This window comes from Nannobrachium achirus (genome assembly GCF_963921795.1).
Source record: "Nannobrachium achirus genome assembly, chromosome: 6".
NCBI lineage: Eukaryota > Metazoa > Chordata > Actinopteri > Myctophiformes > Myctophidae > Nannobrachium > Nannobrachium achirus.
Window position 1 is genome coordinate 66671609 of NC_137815.1, and position 13620 is coordinate 66685228.

The 13620-nt window shown below is 42.8% G+C and overlaps 1 protein-coding gene across 1 annotated transcript; it reads right to left on the minus strand.

Moving 5' to 3' along the window:
• Positions 1-6666: 6666 nt before the first annotated feature.
• Positions 6667-10792, minus strand: LOC308287256 (phosphoenolpyruvate carboxykinase, cytosolic [GTP]-like; the record flags this gene model as incomplete). Its single annotated transcript, XM_080728372.1, has 4 exons — positions 6667-7124; positions 7598-7693; positions 7842-7973; positions 10717-10792. The coding sequence occupies 4 exons, from the start codon at positions 10790-10792 to the stop codon at positions 6667-6669; spliced, it is 762 nt and encodes a 253-aa protein (XP_080584498.1).
• Between the last annotated feature and the right edge of the window lie 2828 nt (positions 10793-13620).

The window sequence follows — 13620 nt, forward strand, 5'->3', positions numbered from 1 at the left end:
ATTTTCCCCAGCCAATCCATGTATTGTACTATTGATCATTTAAAACACAACAAAGTGTTGTTTTTAAATATCCTGTGTTTTCTTTTTTTGTGTTTTCATACAAAGGTCCTGCTCTCAGGCTGGCTTCCCAAGACTGGAGCACAGGGAAGAGATCCCGGCTAGTGAACAGTGCAGCACACACCCACCTGCCAACAGTGTGCCATCAACCCTGCCGCTGTTCGCTGTCATGATTGTCTATCCCCCCGGCTCCACCGGGCGCGTCGAGCGTCGCGTCAACGTCAACATTGGGAACGCTCCCGTTGTAATCAATGAAGGGTGCTCCACTGCCGACGTCAACGTCCGCGTCGGACGCTCAAATTCGCCCCGGTTCATTTTTTGACGGCGTCCGACGCTGGCACGACGCCGTCATTTTGGTGGAGCCGGGGGGTGACACGACCCTTTCTCTTTGCTGACTGTGACATCATCACAGACACAATAGAGTTGCCATCCATGCCGGGTCCTTCCAACCACTAGTATCGTGGATAAAGCTGGGGATGCTGTTCGCCATGAATACATTATGCAGGCTTGAATACCAGCTAATCTGGTCTTCTTGCTCTGTCCCTCTGGATCTCACTCCTATGGACACAAGTGCAATTCAGCCAACTGGAACACGAATGGACTGCTTTTCTTATGCTGTGCCTGTGGAGTTCCATTTTGACTTTTTGAAACTTTATTCTTTTGTGGACCTTGGATCTGCTGTTGCGCTGCTGCTGCTACTACTCTTTGCACCTTTTGTCTAACCTCATGTACACTCTGGAGTGGGCCTACGTTATGTCTAACTTCTATGTCTAACCGTATGTACATGCAATGCATACCTGCTGCTGCTATGTGGACATCGCCATGCTGGTGTGTGGGAGACATTTTTGTCAAATATTTTTTTCTTCCACGGACATACACAGTGATTAGATAAAGCGCTACTGTTTAGCCCTGAATGATCCTTATAGTTCTGTAACTGAGTGTGCAAATGGAACCAAATGGACTCTCACAGGTCCATTTGGTTCCATTTGAACCCTCAAGAGTTAATAAAACATTTGAGAACCAACGTCCTTCCTATAGGGATGACGCTCGTTAATTCGTATTGATAAATAATGAGCACCTTTCATCAATCCTCCTTATTGATCCGGGCTTTTATCAAGCCCACTATTGAGCTTTTTCTAATATTTTGTGGAAAGAAGTGAAACGACAGAATCTTAACAGAACCGGTATTGATGGTTACAAATGTGTATTTATCACTCTTGTATCCACGAGTTTCCAACGCCCCATAGTGCATTGCGCAGACGTCTGCACCGAGCTTCCGCCGCCGATTAACAAGCTCACAACGGTTTGCATCTGCGACGCGACGTGAGCTTGTATGTCTGCTGTTAAACCTGGATATTTGGTCCGGATAGTCTTCAGTAAACTCCCGGGGAAACTTGTGGATAGATATGTTTCAATTGTATGTGCTTGCATATTGGGTAGCCAGCAGGCTTCTTCAGGCAGTTGTGTTTTAAGATTATGTTTCTCTGCTATGTCGGTTTGGTCATACAGTAAATCAGTGTCATACATGTTCCAAAGAAAACCTGGAGACTGACATTCAGTAACTGGGCCTTATGATCATAATAAGAACAAAATAATGTGAATAAAAACACTAGAATTTTCCACAGACAAGACAGTCATTGATATCTCAATGACCTAATCCCCATACTCTGCTTATAAATGGTAAATGGTAAATGGTGCATTTATATAGCGCTTTTAATCCAAAGCGCTTTACATAGATTGTGCATTACATTCACCCATTCACACACACATTCATACACCGGTGGCGGAGGAAGCCATGCAAGGCACCAACCTACTCACCGGGAGCAATTAGGGGTTCAGAGTCTTGCCCAAGGACCCTTCGACATTAACTCAGGGGGAGCCCGGATTCGAACTGGGAACCCTTCGGGATTTATACCCTTCGTGCTCTAATACCAGTTTCTCTACCCCTGAGCTATGCCGCCCCACATGCTTATTGTGCAGCTAATTCATAAAGAAATTAATAATTTGACCCAAAAGTAACCACCAAAAGATTGATTTTTAAAAGTATTTTATTGCTTACAGCAGTGGTTCTCAAAGTGGATTCCAGGGACCCTTCTTTAAGGGGGGCTCTAAATTGTTGTAACCCTATACTACATTACTGTATGTACACTATGCCAGGGGTATGTGCCTTTAACTATGCCTTGAAGTAGTTGGCGGGCTGCAGAGGGGTATGATGGGATATGCTTGGTGCGGTTTTTACTTTTAGTTCAGTGAGAGAAGAGTGTGGCCACGCATTTGTACAAGCCGTCATTTCCTTGTATTTGTTTTACGAGTGATACAGAAGTAGAACCCTGGCTGTTCACATGTTTTTGGAATGTATTTTTGTTATTAAATCATCAGTTCTCCAGCACGGACTCCCTTCTTGTTTTAGCATAGAACAAGTTAAGGATTACTCTGCAACCAAGAGGAGGAAGGTGGTTATAAAGTCTGTAACTCTTTGTTGGACATATAGATTCGATATTTTTGTTGCTGCCTTTTCTATTCCTCGCTGCAAAGGTTTTCTAAAACATTAATTTGTACTGTTCAGCTGTAAATTACATTGTGTTTGTTTGGCTGCACTGTTTGACCTTTTTTTTTTTAAAGCAACACATCAGCATGATAAAAACCAAGGTGCTGAGTTTTATAGACAGCAGTCTGTTCATTATTCGGTTGTGGGACATTTCGTACACATGTACATATCATCACAGGAAGCCAACATTGTAAATTAAAAGATGATTATTGGCTTACATGCCTGTGTGAATGTGGTACCAAGAACAATAACTTATATTCTAGGAATCAGTGTCTTGTTTTTTTGTCTGAAACCAACATATGGATATGAAGGCTGTCAAGTTCTCTAAACCTGTACGCATCTCTTTATATTATATATACAGACTGTATTTATATATCTCGATATCTATATAGACTGAAAACGATGGGGGGCCAACTTGAATTGTTATCCTATGATAGAAAGACTTCTAAGTAAATGCCTGCTATACAAATCTAGCATTTTGTTCACTGAATATCTTTGTTCATACAAAACCGAAAAACATGCTTTCATTCACAATAGCTTGAGGACAAATGTTGTGGACATCATTAAAGTTATAGAGTTGGGACATTTCTGGAGTACAATCATTTTATTTTTATCATTGTAGACCAGCCTATTAACATACAATGCCAAGATATAACAATAAAGGTGATGAATGGCTGGGAATATACTACAATACTGTACTGTACTATACTAATACTATACTACATACTGTGTATGTGCTTGTACGTGTACTGTGCTTTGGAAATTAGTTGATCGTTGACAATGAAACTGTGCCTGTACCTGTACTGTATTACAATGACAAATAAACTCTATCATCTGAAGTTCAATATAATGACTTATTTTCTGTAGTCGTACAGCGTAACAGTGTAATAGAGTAACAGTGATAATACTGGAATACTGGAATAATGTAATAGTGTAATAATGTAATAGTGTAGCAGTGTAATAGTGTAATAGACTAGAGTATTAGGGTAATAACTAAATGAGGGTAATGGGTATGCATCATATGCATCAACATGAAGCATTAGAGTTAAAAGAGCTGGTTGGGAAACTCCTCCTGACTCCTTCTGTCTCCTCATAACTTCTCATGACTCCTGCTGACTCCTACTGATGTTTTTGCCACCTTATATGGGTTCACGTATAACCAGGTACGATGATGTTACCGCATACCCCTCTATAGTGTTGACCTGTACCCTAACCCTTAAACTCAGTAAGAATGAACAGTACCTAAACCTTAACTTAAACCTTAACCTTAGTGAAACAATGCGTGCCAAGGAGTCAATCAAGAGTGACACTGGTGCTATAACGTTGATGGGATCCATATTAACACATTGAGCGTTGCCACCCGAAAGTAACACATCCACAAAAGCTCAAAATTAGTAGCATCTGCAACCCCTGATCTTCTAGATAGTCTATTGGAAAGTGTGCAACGCCATCATACAAGGTGTAGGCCTGTGTTCAATAGCTGCTACGGCTTCTACTGTCAACCTACAAAAGTAATAACACTAGTTAGATTAATTTACATAAGCAATCTATAAAACACACATTCTGTTATTGACTTGTACTTTTGAGCCTCCAAAGGTGTGTCAGTGTCAATGTTCAAAGGGTACCTGTGGTGAGATGAAACAACCCAAAATATTCACAATGAAATCTGCTTCTATGTAGGAAAAGGGCTTTCAAATGATGGCCTTGCTGTTGACCTATGACTCCATTTCTTTCCAAGCTATGAGTCTCAGTCATACTTTACATGCTCAGGGTCTGATCATTTCCGAGCCATCATAGATAGGATAGTATCTGTCAAACATGAAACATGAACTATGTACTAACCAATGTGTACAAACATGGTTAGCCGACTCGATAGCCGACTGGTCCTCAGGTTGAGGTTGAACATTCAGGGCTAGAGACCATCTAGGCCTACTGCAGTGATTCTCAAACTATTCATGTCAAGGAACCCCATAATTGACACTTATTAGCCCATGGACCCCCCATTTGTAAAGATGCCAGGGACCCCCACATAAGAGGATATTATTGCAGCTCTAGCAGTGATTCTCAACCATTTTAATTTCAAGGACCCCCAGTTTGACATTAGGCTACGACCCCCCATTTAATGGTATTACTATATCTGAGAGAGTTACATACCCATAAGGGTCCATTTTGTTTCAAACTATCATTTAGCTGGAGACCCTCTGGAACTCCTTCAAGGACCCCTAAAGGTCCCCAGGCCAGACCCCACTTTGACAACCAATGATCTACTGGAGTGCCAGTGATTCTTCTCAAAGTAGGGTCCCCACGGGGTCCTTGAGAGTGTTCCAGGGGGTCCCCAGCTAAATGATTGATAGTTAGTATGTAACCAAATGGATCCTTGCAGGTATGTGACTCTGAAAGTGTAAGATGGAACCAAATGGATAGCTAATGGTTCTATATTGTACACTCAGTTTTAATGCAGTACGAAACTGGGGGTCCTTGGGAATATAGTCTTAGACAAAATAGCCTACATGTTGTCATAAAGACATGACATGTCACAGTTATAGTAAAAATGTGTATGTGTATGAATCACCAGACCAGAGTGCTAACTATATTGTTCAACAGGTTGGCTGGGCTGCTCTAAATGGTTACTTGCAATCACAAGCAAATGTGTATGCCGGTAGGAGCTTTGTAGATCACACATTGTCCTGCATAGTGACATGGCCATAAACAGGCTAAATATACACCAATAACCACCTATAATGCCTTTAAATACTCTTGCTATCATGTAATGGTACACACAACAAAAGCACAACCACAGTCAAGGGCACTGACAAACGCAACAGAGTCACAAACACATTTAAATAAGGTTTATTCTTGTTTTCTTCCCCCTCTTTAATCTCCAATCATATACAGAAACACAAAATAAAACAATGCAATATAAAAACAACAACAGGAACAACAACAGGAAAACAGGAAAGAAACCCAAAAACGTTCCAGGTTCGACATTTAAACCCAGATCCCCTTGGCATTATTATTTCTCTGACAACCATATAAATCCATATGGTTATGATATAGAAATACTGTGCGTTTCAATAGTTTATGTTTAAATAGCGGCAGGCTTGAGGTCTGAACTGTGAAGCAATGCATCAGAACAATAACTAAAAGAGAGACTTAAATCATCTGGAGAAAGTAGGTCTCAGTGGTTCTCAAAGTGGATTCCAGGGACTCTGTGGGTTCCTTTAGGGAGGTCTAAATTGACCCATACAAGTCTGTGACTCACAGTGTACAAATGGAACCAAACGAACCCTAACAGGTTCATTTGGTTCCAGAAACATGTCAGTGACTGTAGATCTGTTTGGATCAGTGAACAGACTCAAAATGGACCCCATAGAAGACGTCTAAGTTCCTACATTAGTTGACGATGTGTCTCTACGCTCTTTACGCTCTTTTCATGTAAGACACACGCTTTCCCTCAGATTATCTGATGGAGACAGGAACATGTATAGCCCTTTACTGACTCACTACATTAAAACACGATCAGAGAAGCCTTGCTCTCTGTCAGTGAATATTAAACATTTAATTGCCACAGTAAAAGTTTGAAAGAACTGAATCTCTGAAAAATAGAGCCCTTTTTTTCAAAACAAACAAAACAAAAACATATCAGCAATATTAACAAGATTCAAGAACATTATATTCTACAATTATCAATGTTGAATTCCATCTAGAACTTTCAACATTCTATCCTAGAATTCTATCTGTCATTACAGGTATTTATTTTTTAATTAGGCCCACTTTTTTTCCCCCAAAGCTTTTCAAAGCATTTAAAACAATCTACAAGCCTGTAGATCAGCGTTTTTATTTTGTATATGGGTTAACATAATCTTCTTCAGTTAGATTACTGTCCTTCAACACAGAAGAGCTGATGGCTTTCTGATTTGTCATACATTTCCTACACCCCTGGTTCTAAAAGATGGGTTCGAGGACCTCCAGGGTTCATTGAAGGAGTTACGGTTGGGGCCCCAGCTAAATTATTGACAGTTAGGAACCAAATGGACCTTTACAGCTCTCTCTCTCTCTCTCTACATCTGGTTGACCCGGTGCTCCAGCAGGTCCAGCTGCCTGGCCACCTCGTTGGGCAGGTCGTCGTTGACCTGCGTGTCGAAGTACTTCCTCACGTCCGCCACCTCCCTCTGCCAGAACTCCTGGTCCAGCGAGAACAGCTGCTCCAGGTCCACGGTGTCCCGCATGCCCTCCAGGTTCAGGGATTCGTCGGCGGGCAGGTAGCCAACGGCGGAGGGCATGGCGCCGGCCTCGCCGCTCACCCGGCGGAACATCCAGTCCAGGACGCGGATGTTGTCGCCGAAGCCCGGCCACAGGAAGCCGGCGGTGGGGCTCTTGCGGAACCAGTTGACGTGGAAGATCTTGGGCAGCTTGGCGCCGGGCCGCTCGGCCATGCTGAGCCAGTGGGAGAGGTAGTGGCCGAAGTTGTAGCCGAAGAACGGGCGCATGGCGAAGGGGTCGTGCATGATGACCTTGCCTGGGAGGAACGGAGGGAGAGAGGTTATTAATACTGGGATATTTTTGACCATGTTTTGGTCTCTTATCATCATATTTCTATAAGATTAGCCAATGGGTTTTTGTTGAGATTTGTGTGATATATTCTTTGGTTGAGGCTCTGCTTAGATCTGCTTCGAATCTGAATTCAAGATGCAATAAGCCTGAGTATCTTGCGACTCAATGTTTTGGTTCTAACAATGAAACAATTCCATACCGTTTTAAGTAAATAAGTCTCTCAGACCTTTGGCTCGCACAACTTTTAACAGAGGATAGTTTAAAAAATGATTTGGAATAGACAAACAGATGACACCTTCCTGTGCAGAACATTTACTAGTCAGCATTACAGACTCTCTGTAGCATTTGAAGAAGAGCTCTGGAAGAGCTGTCTGCCTTGAGAGACTACAAGTAAATTGAGTGATGGTGAATGGTCTCAGACCAGTGTCAGGTACTGACCTTGGTGTTCTGCTGCAGCGGTGGCTTCAGATCTCATTGCTGCTCCCACGAACACTCCATGCTGCCAGCTGAAGGATTCATACACCAGAGGAACTCCTGAACGCACATACACAGAGATAAGGACACGTCAGACTGTGATATCACCTGAGAATAAGCTGCTGCGTTCCACTATAATTACGCCTCAGTCCCCCCAAAATTATATTCTATACTGTTCTGAATATTCTATTGTCTTGTCTCCACTCACCCTCGGGCCTGTGGCCTCCAAAGATGATGGCCTCGATGGGGACGCCCTCTGGGGACTCCCACAGGGGGTCGATGATGGGACACTGGCCAGCGGGGGTGCAGAACCGAGAGTTGGGGTGGGCACTGGGCTCACCTGGAAGAGAGAGAGAGAGGGGGGTTAAGCTTTGTGAAATAATCAACTTTAATTGACTGCACTTCATTGACAGCTATGCTAATAGAATGATGCATTCAGTAATAGTTTGTTTATTCATTGGAGTTTTGGAGTATCTGATCTATTCAGGATCGCATGCATTCTGCCTTGATATTAATCAGTTTTTAACCTGGCGTGACGTCCCTATTTGAGGCTCTGTGTGCTTCTTAAAGGGCCATCATAACCTTATCCATATCCATATCTCCAATCATAACCATAATAATCATACCCATAACCATAAAGATAACCCTAGTGTGAGGAGTAACCACTTCCCAATGTGTTCTACAGTACGTATGTCTTGAGAACACAGTGAAAAGTGTTCGAGACAGACTGCTGGCTCACACATTTTTCATATTGTGAAATGTTGAGTAGAAATGGAAATTATAAAGTTTAGAATCTAAACTATATTGAAGAGTCTGAACGCAGAGCTACAAGGACCCATGGGGGTCCCGGTGTTATAGTTTAAGTCGAGACCAGTTTAACTCGAGACAGCATCAGTCGTCGTCCTAGTAACAGGCTGAAAAATATGGATTTACACATTCCGGAGAGCTTCCTGATGGATAGATAACACTTGGAGCACCTTATATTTTGCATTTGTGCATGTTGTATTTATTTATTAACACTAGCCCTTACCCGTTCAAAGATATGAGCTCCGAAATGATGTGCAGTGTGTGGGTTATGGGATGTGCACTGTGCACAGTATATGAGGGATGGAAAGTAACTTTAACTGGTGCTTGCATGATAATATGTAGGAGCATCAATGTAAGAAATACCCGTTTCCTTTAATGGCTACAAAGATACTGTGTATCCAAGTGTAACCTATCCATCAGGAAGCTCTCCAGAATGTGTAAATCCATATTTTTCAGCGATGGCATGGTCTCCTCAGCCTGTTACTAGGACGAAGACTGATGCCGTCTCGAGTTAAACTGGTCTCGACTTAAACCAGGGGTCTTCAACGTTTTCAGGCCAAGGACCCCTTAGTTGAGAGAAAGATGAAGCAGGGACCCCCACAACCTGTTCATAGATTCCATATAGTTTCATTGTTTGACAGCACAATCGTCAGTGTATTTTGGACTCATGTCAATCTGTGTTTTCAGATATTTAACCACTTGAACCGTCAATACTTAATAAACTTGACCTTTCACTCTGTACTTAATCTGCTCTTTTTCCCCTCGACACCAAAGCTCTCTTGTGAGCTTGTAGATCTGCTATTTTTGGCAAAAGTTATAGAATAGAATATGGACACTAGGGTTCAAGTGGTTCACAAAAAAGAAGAAAAAAAGTTTCTGTCACTCAAAGATTTGGAGGACCCCCTGTAGTCACTCTGAGGACCCCCTAGGAGTCCTGGGCCCCCTGTTGAAGACCCCTGACTTAAACTATAACACCGGGGGTCCAGGGCCGGCCTGAGCAGGTAAACTTATAAAGACACACCAACATTCTGGTGTTAATTTTAAAACCATGGCATGGTTCTGTCATTTTGTGGTGCCGAATGCAGATTAAAGATTTTTTATGGAACCAAATGGACCCATGTACCCTCTCAGAGTAGATTTAACATTGATGAGAAGAGAAGAGAATGCATTAGGCTACAGACAGACCCCGATGTAATGGCATTTCTTTCTCTAAGACTGTGACACCAATTTGTATCGTAAAAGCAATGTTAATTTAACTCTTGAGAGTGTACAAATGGAACCAAATGGACCTGTATTGCTGGTGCAGAATGCATGTAACTCAGACAGTGTAATACAAATGGAACCAAATGGACCCTTATGGGTCCATTTGTACCCTCTCAGAGTAGATTTAACATTGATGTTACAATATAAATAGACAGACAGACAGAGAGAAAGAGAGAGAGAGAGAGAGAGAGAGAGAGAGAGAGAGAGAGAGAGAGAGAGAGAGAGAGAGACAGACAGACAGACAGACAGACAGACAGGCAGGCAGGCAGGCAGACAGAGAGGCAGACAGACAGAGAGGCAGGCAGGCAGGCAGGCAGGCAGACAGACAGACAGACAGACAGACAGACAGACAGACAGACAGACAGACAGGCAGGCAGGCAGGCAGACAGACAGACAGACAGACAGACAGACAGACAGACAGACAGACAGACAGGCAGGCAGGCAGGCAGGCAGGCAGGCAGGCAGGCAGGCAGAGAGAGAGACAGACAGACAGACAGACAGACAGACAGACAGACAGACAGAGAGACAGACAGACAGACAGACAGACAGACAGAGAGAGAGACAGAGAGAGAGACAGACAGACAGACAGACAGACAGACAGACAGACAGACAGGCAGGCAGACAGACAGACAGACAGACAGACAGACAGACAGACAGACAGAGGGAGTAGTAGTAGTAGTAGTAGTAATAATTCAATACAAGTCAAAACCCCATAAGGGTCCATTTGGTTTCCTATTCCCTTATTTAGCTGGGGACCCCCTGAAACTTCCTGGGGGTCCCCGGAGTCCTTGAACCGGCCCGGACCGCACTTTGAGAACCATTCAGTGATCCAGACTGTATGTTGGATTAGCATGTCGGCTAATGGTAGCTTTGTTTATCTAATCCTCCTAGTAAGCAAAGTACAGAACCGCGCAACCCCCAACAACGTTAACAATAACGCCGTGGCCTGGCCTATTCTGTCATGTTGTGGTAAAGATAAAACATGTATTCAAAGGTTATTATTAATTACATACCTGCTGCTGCAGCTCCAACAACCGTACGTCTGGAAGCCAGATGGATGTGTTCAGAACAACAACTCCCAAGATGCATTGCGTCATGGAAGGAAGTACGTCATTCGATCAGAGGCGAAATCAATAATAATAATTAAAATAAAATAGATAACAACAACGTGATGGACCAACTCCGATAACATTCGATATAAATAATGAAACGCAAATTATGTATATAGATAGACAGATAGATAGATGGATGGATGATAGTTTATTAAATAATTTTGGCAGACCAGTGGTGTAAAGTAACTAAGTACTTTTACTCAAGTACTGTTAAGTACAGTTTTGAGGTATTTGTACTTTACTTGAGTATTTCCAAATGCAAATACTTTTATTCTACTCCACTACATCTGGGATCCAAATGTTGTACTTTTACTCCACTACATTTATTTGAAAAGTATATAGACTATAGGTTACTAGTTACTTTGCTGATATAAATTATAATAAAACATACATATACCACTTTAGCCCTATTTTATACCGTGGCTATTCGAAAATAGACGATCTACAAGCTCACATGTTGTGAGCTGCTAGATCTGCTATTTTCAAAGTATTGATACTTTTACTCTAGTAGAAAATGTGAGTACTTTTTCCACCTCTGCTAATGACGTCAGCGCGTACACAAGGAATGCGGAAGCAATCTGAAAGTAAAATATATCTCCTTCAGAGCTCTAGTTCTCATCGAGTTTAAATCAAACAATTACCACCCTGGTATGGAAATGCTCAGAATAAGCTCCAGTGTTATCTGGGTGGCAAGGTGTGTTATATAATGCAATCAATCATGTATTTTAACTCACGTTGTGTATTACTATCTGTGTCAATGGGAACCCATGACGGGGGAGGGGCACGTGACTACGGAGAGAGGAACCCTTTAGTCAAACGGTGACTGGTGGGGAGTCAGAATGTGACTCGGCGCCGTTCTGCCCATACGTCAGAATATGACTACCAGACTGTGAGACTGTGTTGGATTGGATGATGGTTTCATAAATACATGCTGACATTCAGTTTGAAGAAGATATTTGCCACTGCAATTTTGGTCTGGAGAGGAAATTGTAAAGGGAACAAAAAGACCTGTTTGGTCTTTCCAGGCTGCAATTAAATGTATTCACTCGAACTATGGGTGGGACGATAATTAAATGTATTCACTCTGCACACAGGACCCTTTTTTGCAAGTGGGTTTAATTCACTTATGTGTGATGGCACACGTTAAACAGTATGTGACCGACATGTTGCCAGCATTGTTGTAGCATACCATCGTTGTCGGGTGGAAACCTTGTATGTCCAAAACCGTTCGTTTTGTATTTATCATTTTAAAAATGATCTAAACTAGTGAAAAGCACACAACGCCTCGTTGTGTGCTTGTAGATCAGCTATTTTCACTAGTTTAAAAAAAACGTACACATTTGAAACCTGGAGATACGAGGTTTCTGCCTGACAGTGACTATATGTTCCCTACAATTCTTAATGTCAATACTCATCATTCCCCCCCCCCCCCCCCCCCCAAGAAAGATTTGCCTGTGTGACCAGTAATTAGAGGCAATTCCAAGAAGAAGCCAGTCTTGGATATACGGTATCAGGTGCTGACACACCCTCTACAGGAAGGTACAGAGCACATGTTCTAACCCAGTGGTTCTCAAACTCTGTGTTACTTTAGGACGGTCAAAATTGACCTTTACAAGTCTGTATTTGTATACTGTCAGAGTTAAGGGAAGACCTTGGAATTTGAAGGTTTGTGGACCACTGTTTTAACCAGTGTGTAGAAGCCAGTGTCCCTTTCTTTGCTTGGGAATGCTGAGGGTGTTCAACCGGTGTGATTCTAACAAACTATATATAATATGAGTTTTCCCTTTCCCTTTCCCTGTGTGCTGGCTGACAGTAGAGTACTCTTTGTACAGCTCCAGTTGCTTTTTTGGCCTGTGTTGTGACTCTGCAGCAGTGTTGAGTTATACCTTGGAAAAGAAGAAGGGCGGGTGCCGTACTGCATATGCGTCCCCTGTCAACCCCTTCTTTTGTGTCGGTGACAAGCAAGCGAGTGAACAGGCCTGCTGCCGCTGCTGAAACCACATTTTATTTGTGCTTGTGTTTTGACATTTAGCTGACATTCTCATCGGAGTGATTTACAATGAGTGAGCCAGAAACTCTTCACTGTCAAGGACACGTTGACAGGACACAAACAGCAGTTCAAGCTGATGGGCGTCCACACCTGGCTGTAATTATGAGCAAAGCTTTAACCTTTCAGCTACTCCTGCGGGACAGTGTCTGTGGCTCTTTGCTCCACAGGCATGTGCACACATAGACATAAAAAAAGGGGTCTTGAGCCCCTGCCCCTTTTACTCGTCTGTAAAAAGTGCCCTCTCCAGACCATGAATGCAGTTTTACTATGGTGAAAGAAACACAAATGCCCTCTTTCCATGCCATACCTGAAGGCAGCATTCAAAGAGACGTGCCGTGTCCAAACTCTCCTGAACTTGAAATGCAGCATCTTATGTTGAAGGAATTGGCCTCTCTGTTTAGAAACCCATGCTGTTACGCCACATCTCCAGCATTGACTTGATTATGGTTAGTTCAGTGTGGTATCAAGTACCGAAAATAGCCGACCTCCAAGCTCACAGCGCGCCACAGCGCGACGTGTTGTGAGCTTGGAGGTCTGCTATTTTCAATATGTTCACCAAAAGGCACTTTTAGAAATTGCAGCCCCTGCCTCTCTAACATTCTCTGCACGTCCCTGTTGCTCCATCTCACTTTTGCAGCTCTGTGCCAGGCCCAAACATTTTCATTCTGGGTGGAATAGTTTGATGCATGGCGTGAGAGTGGTGCGTTCAGATGGTGACTACATTGCAAACGGTAAAAGAACATTTTAGCATGTAG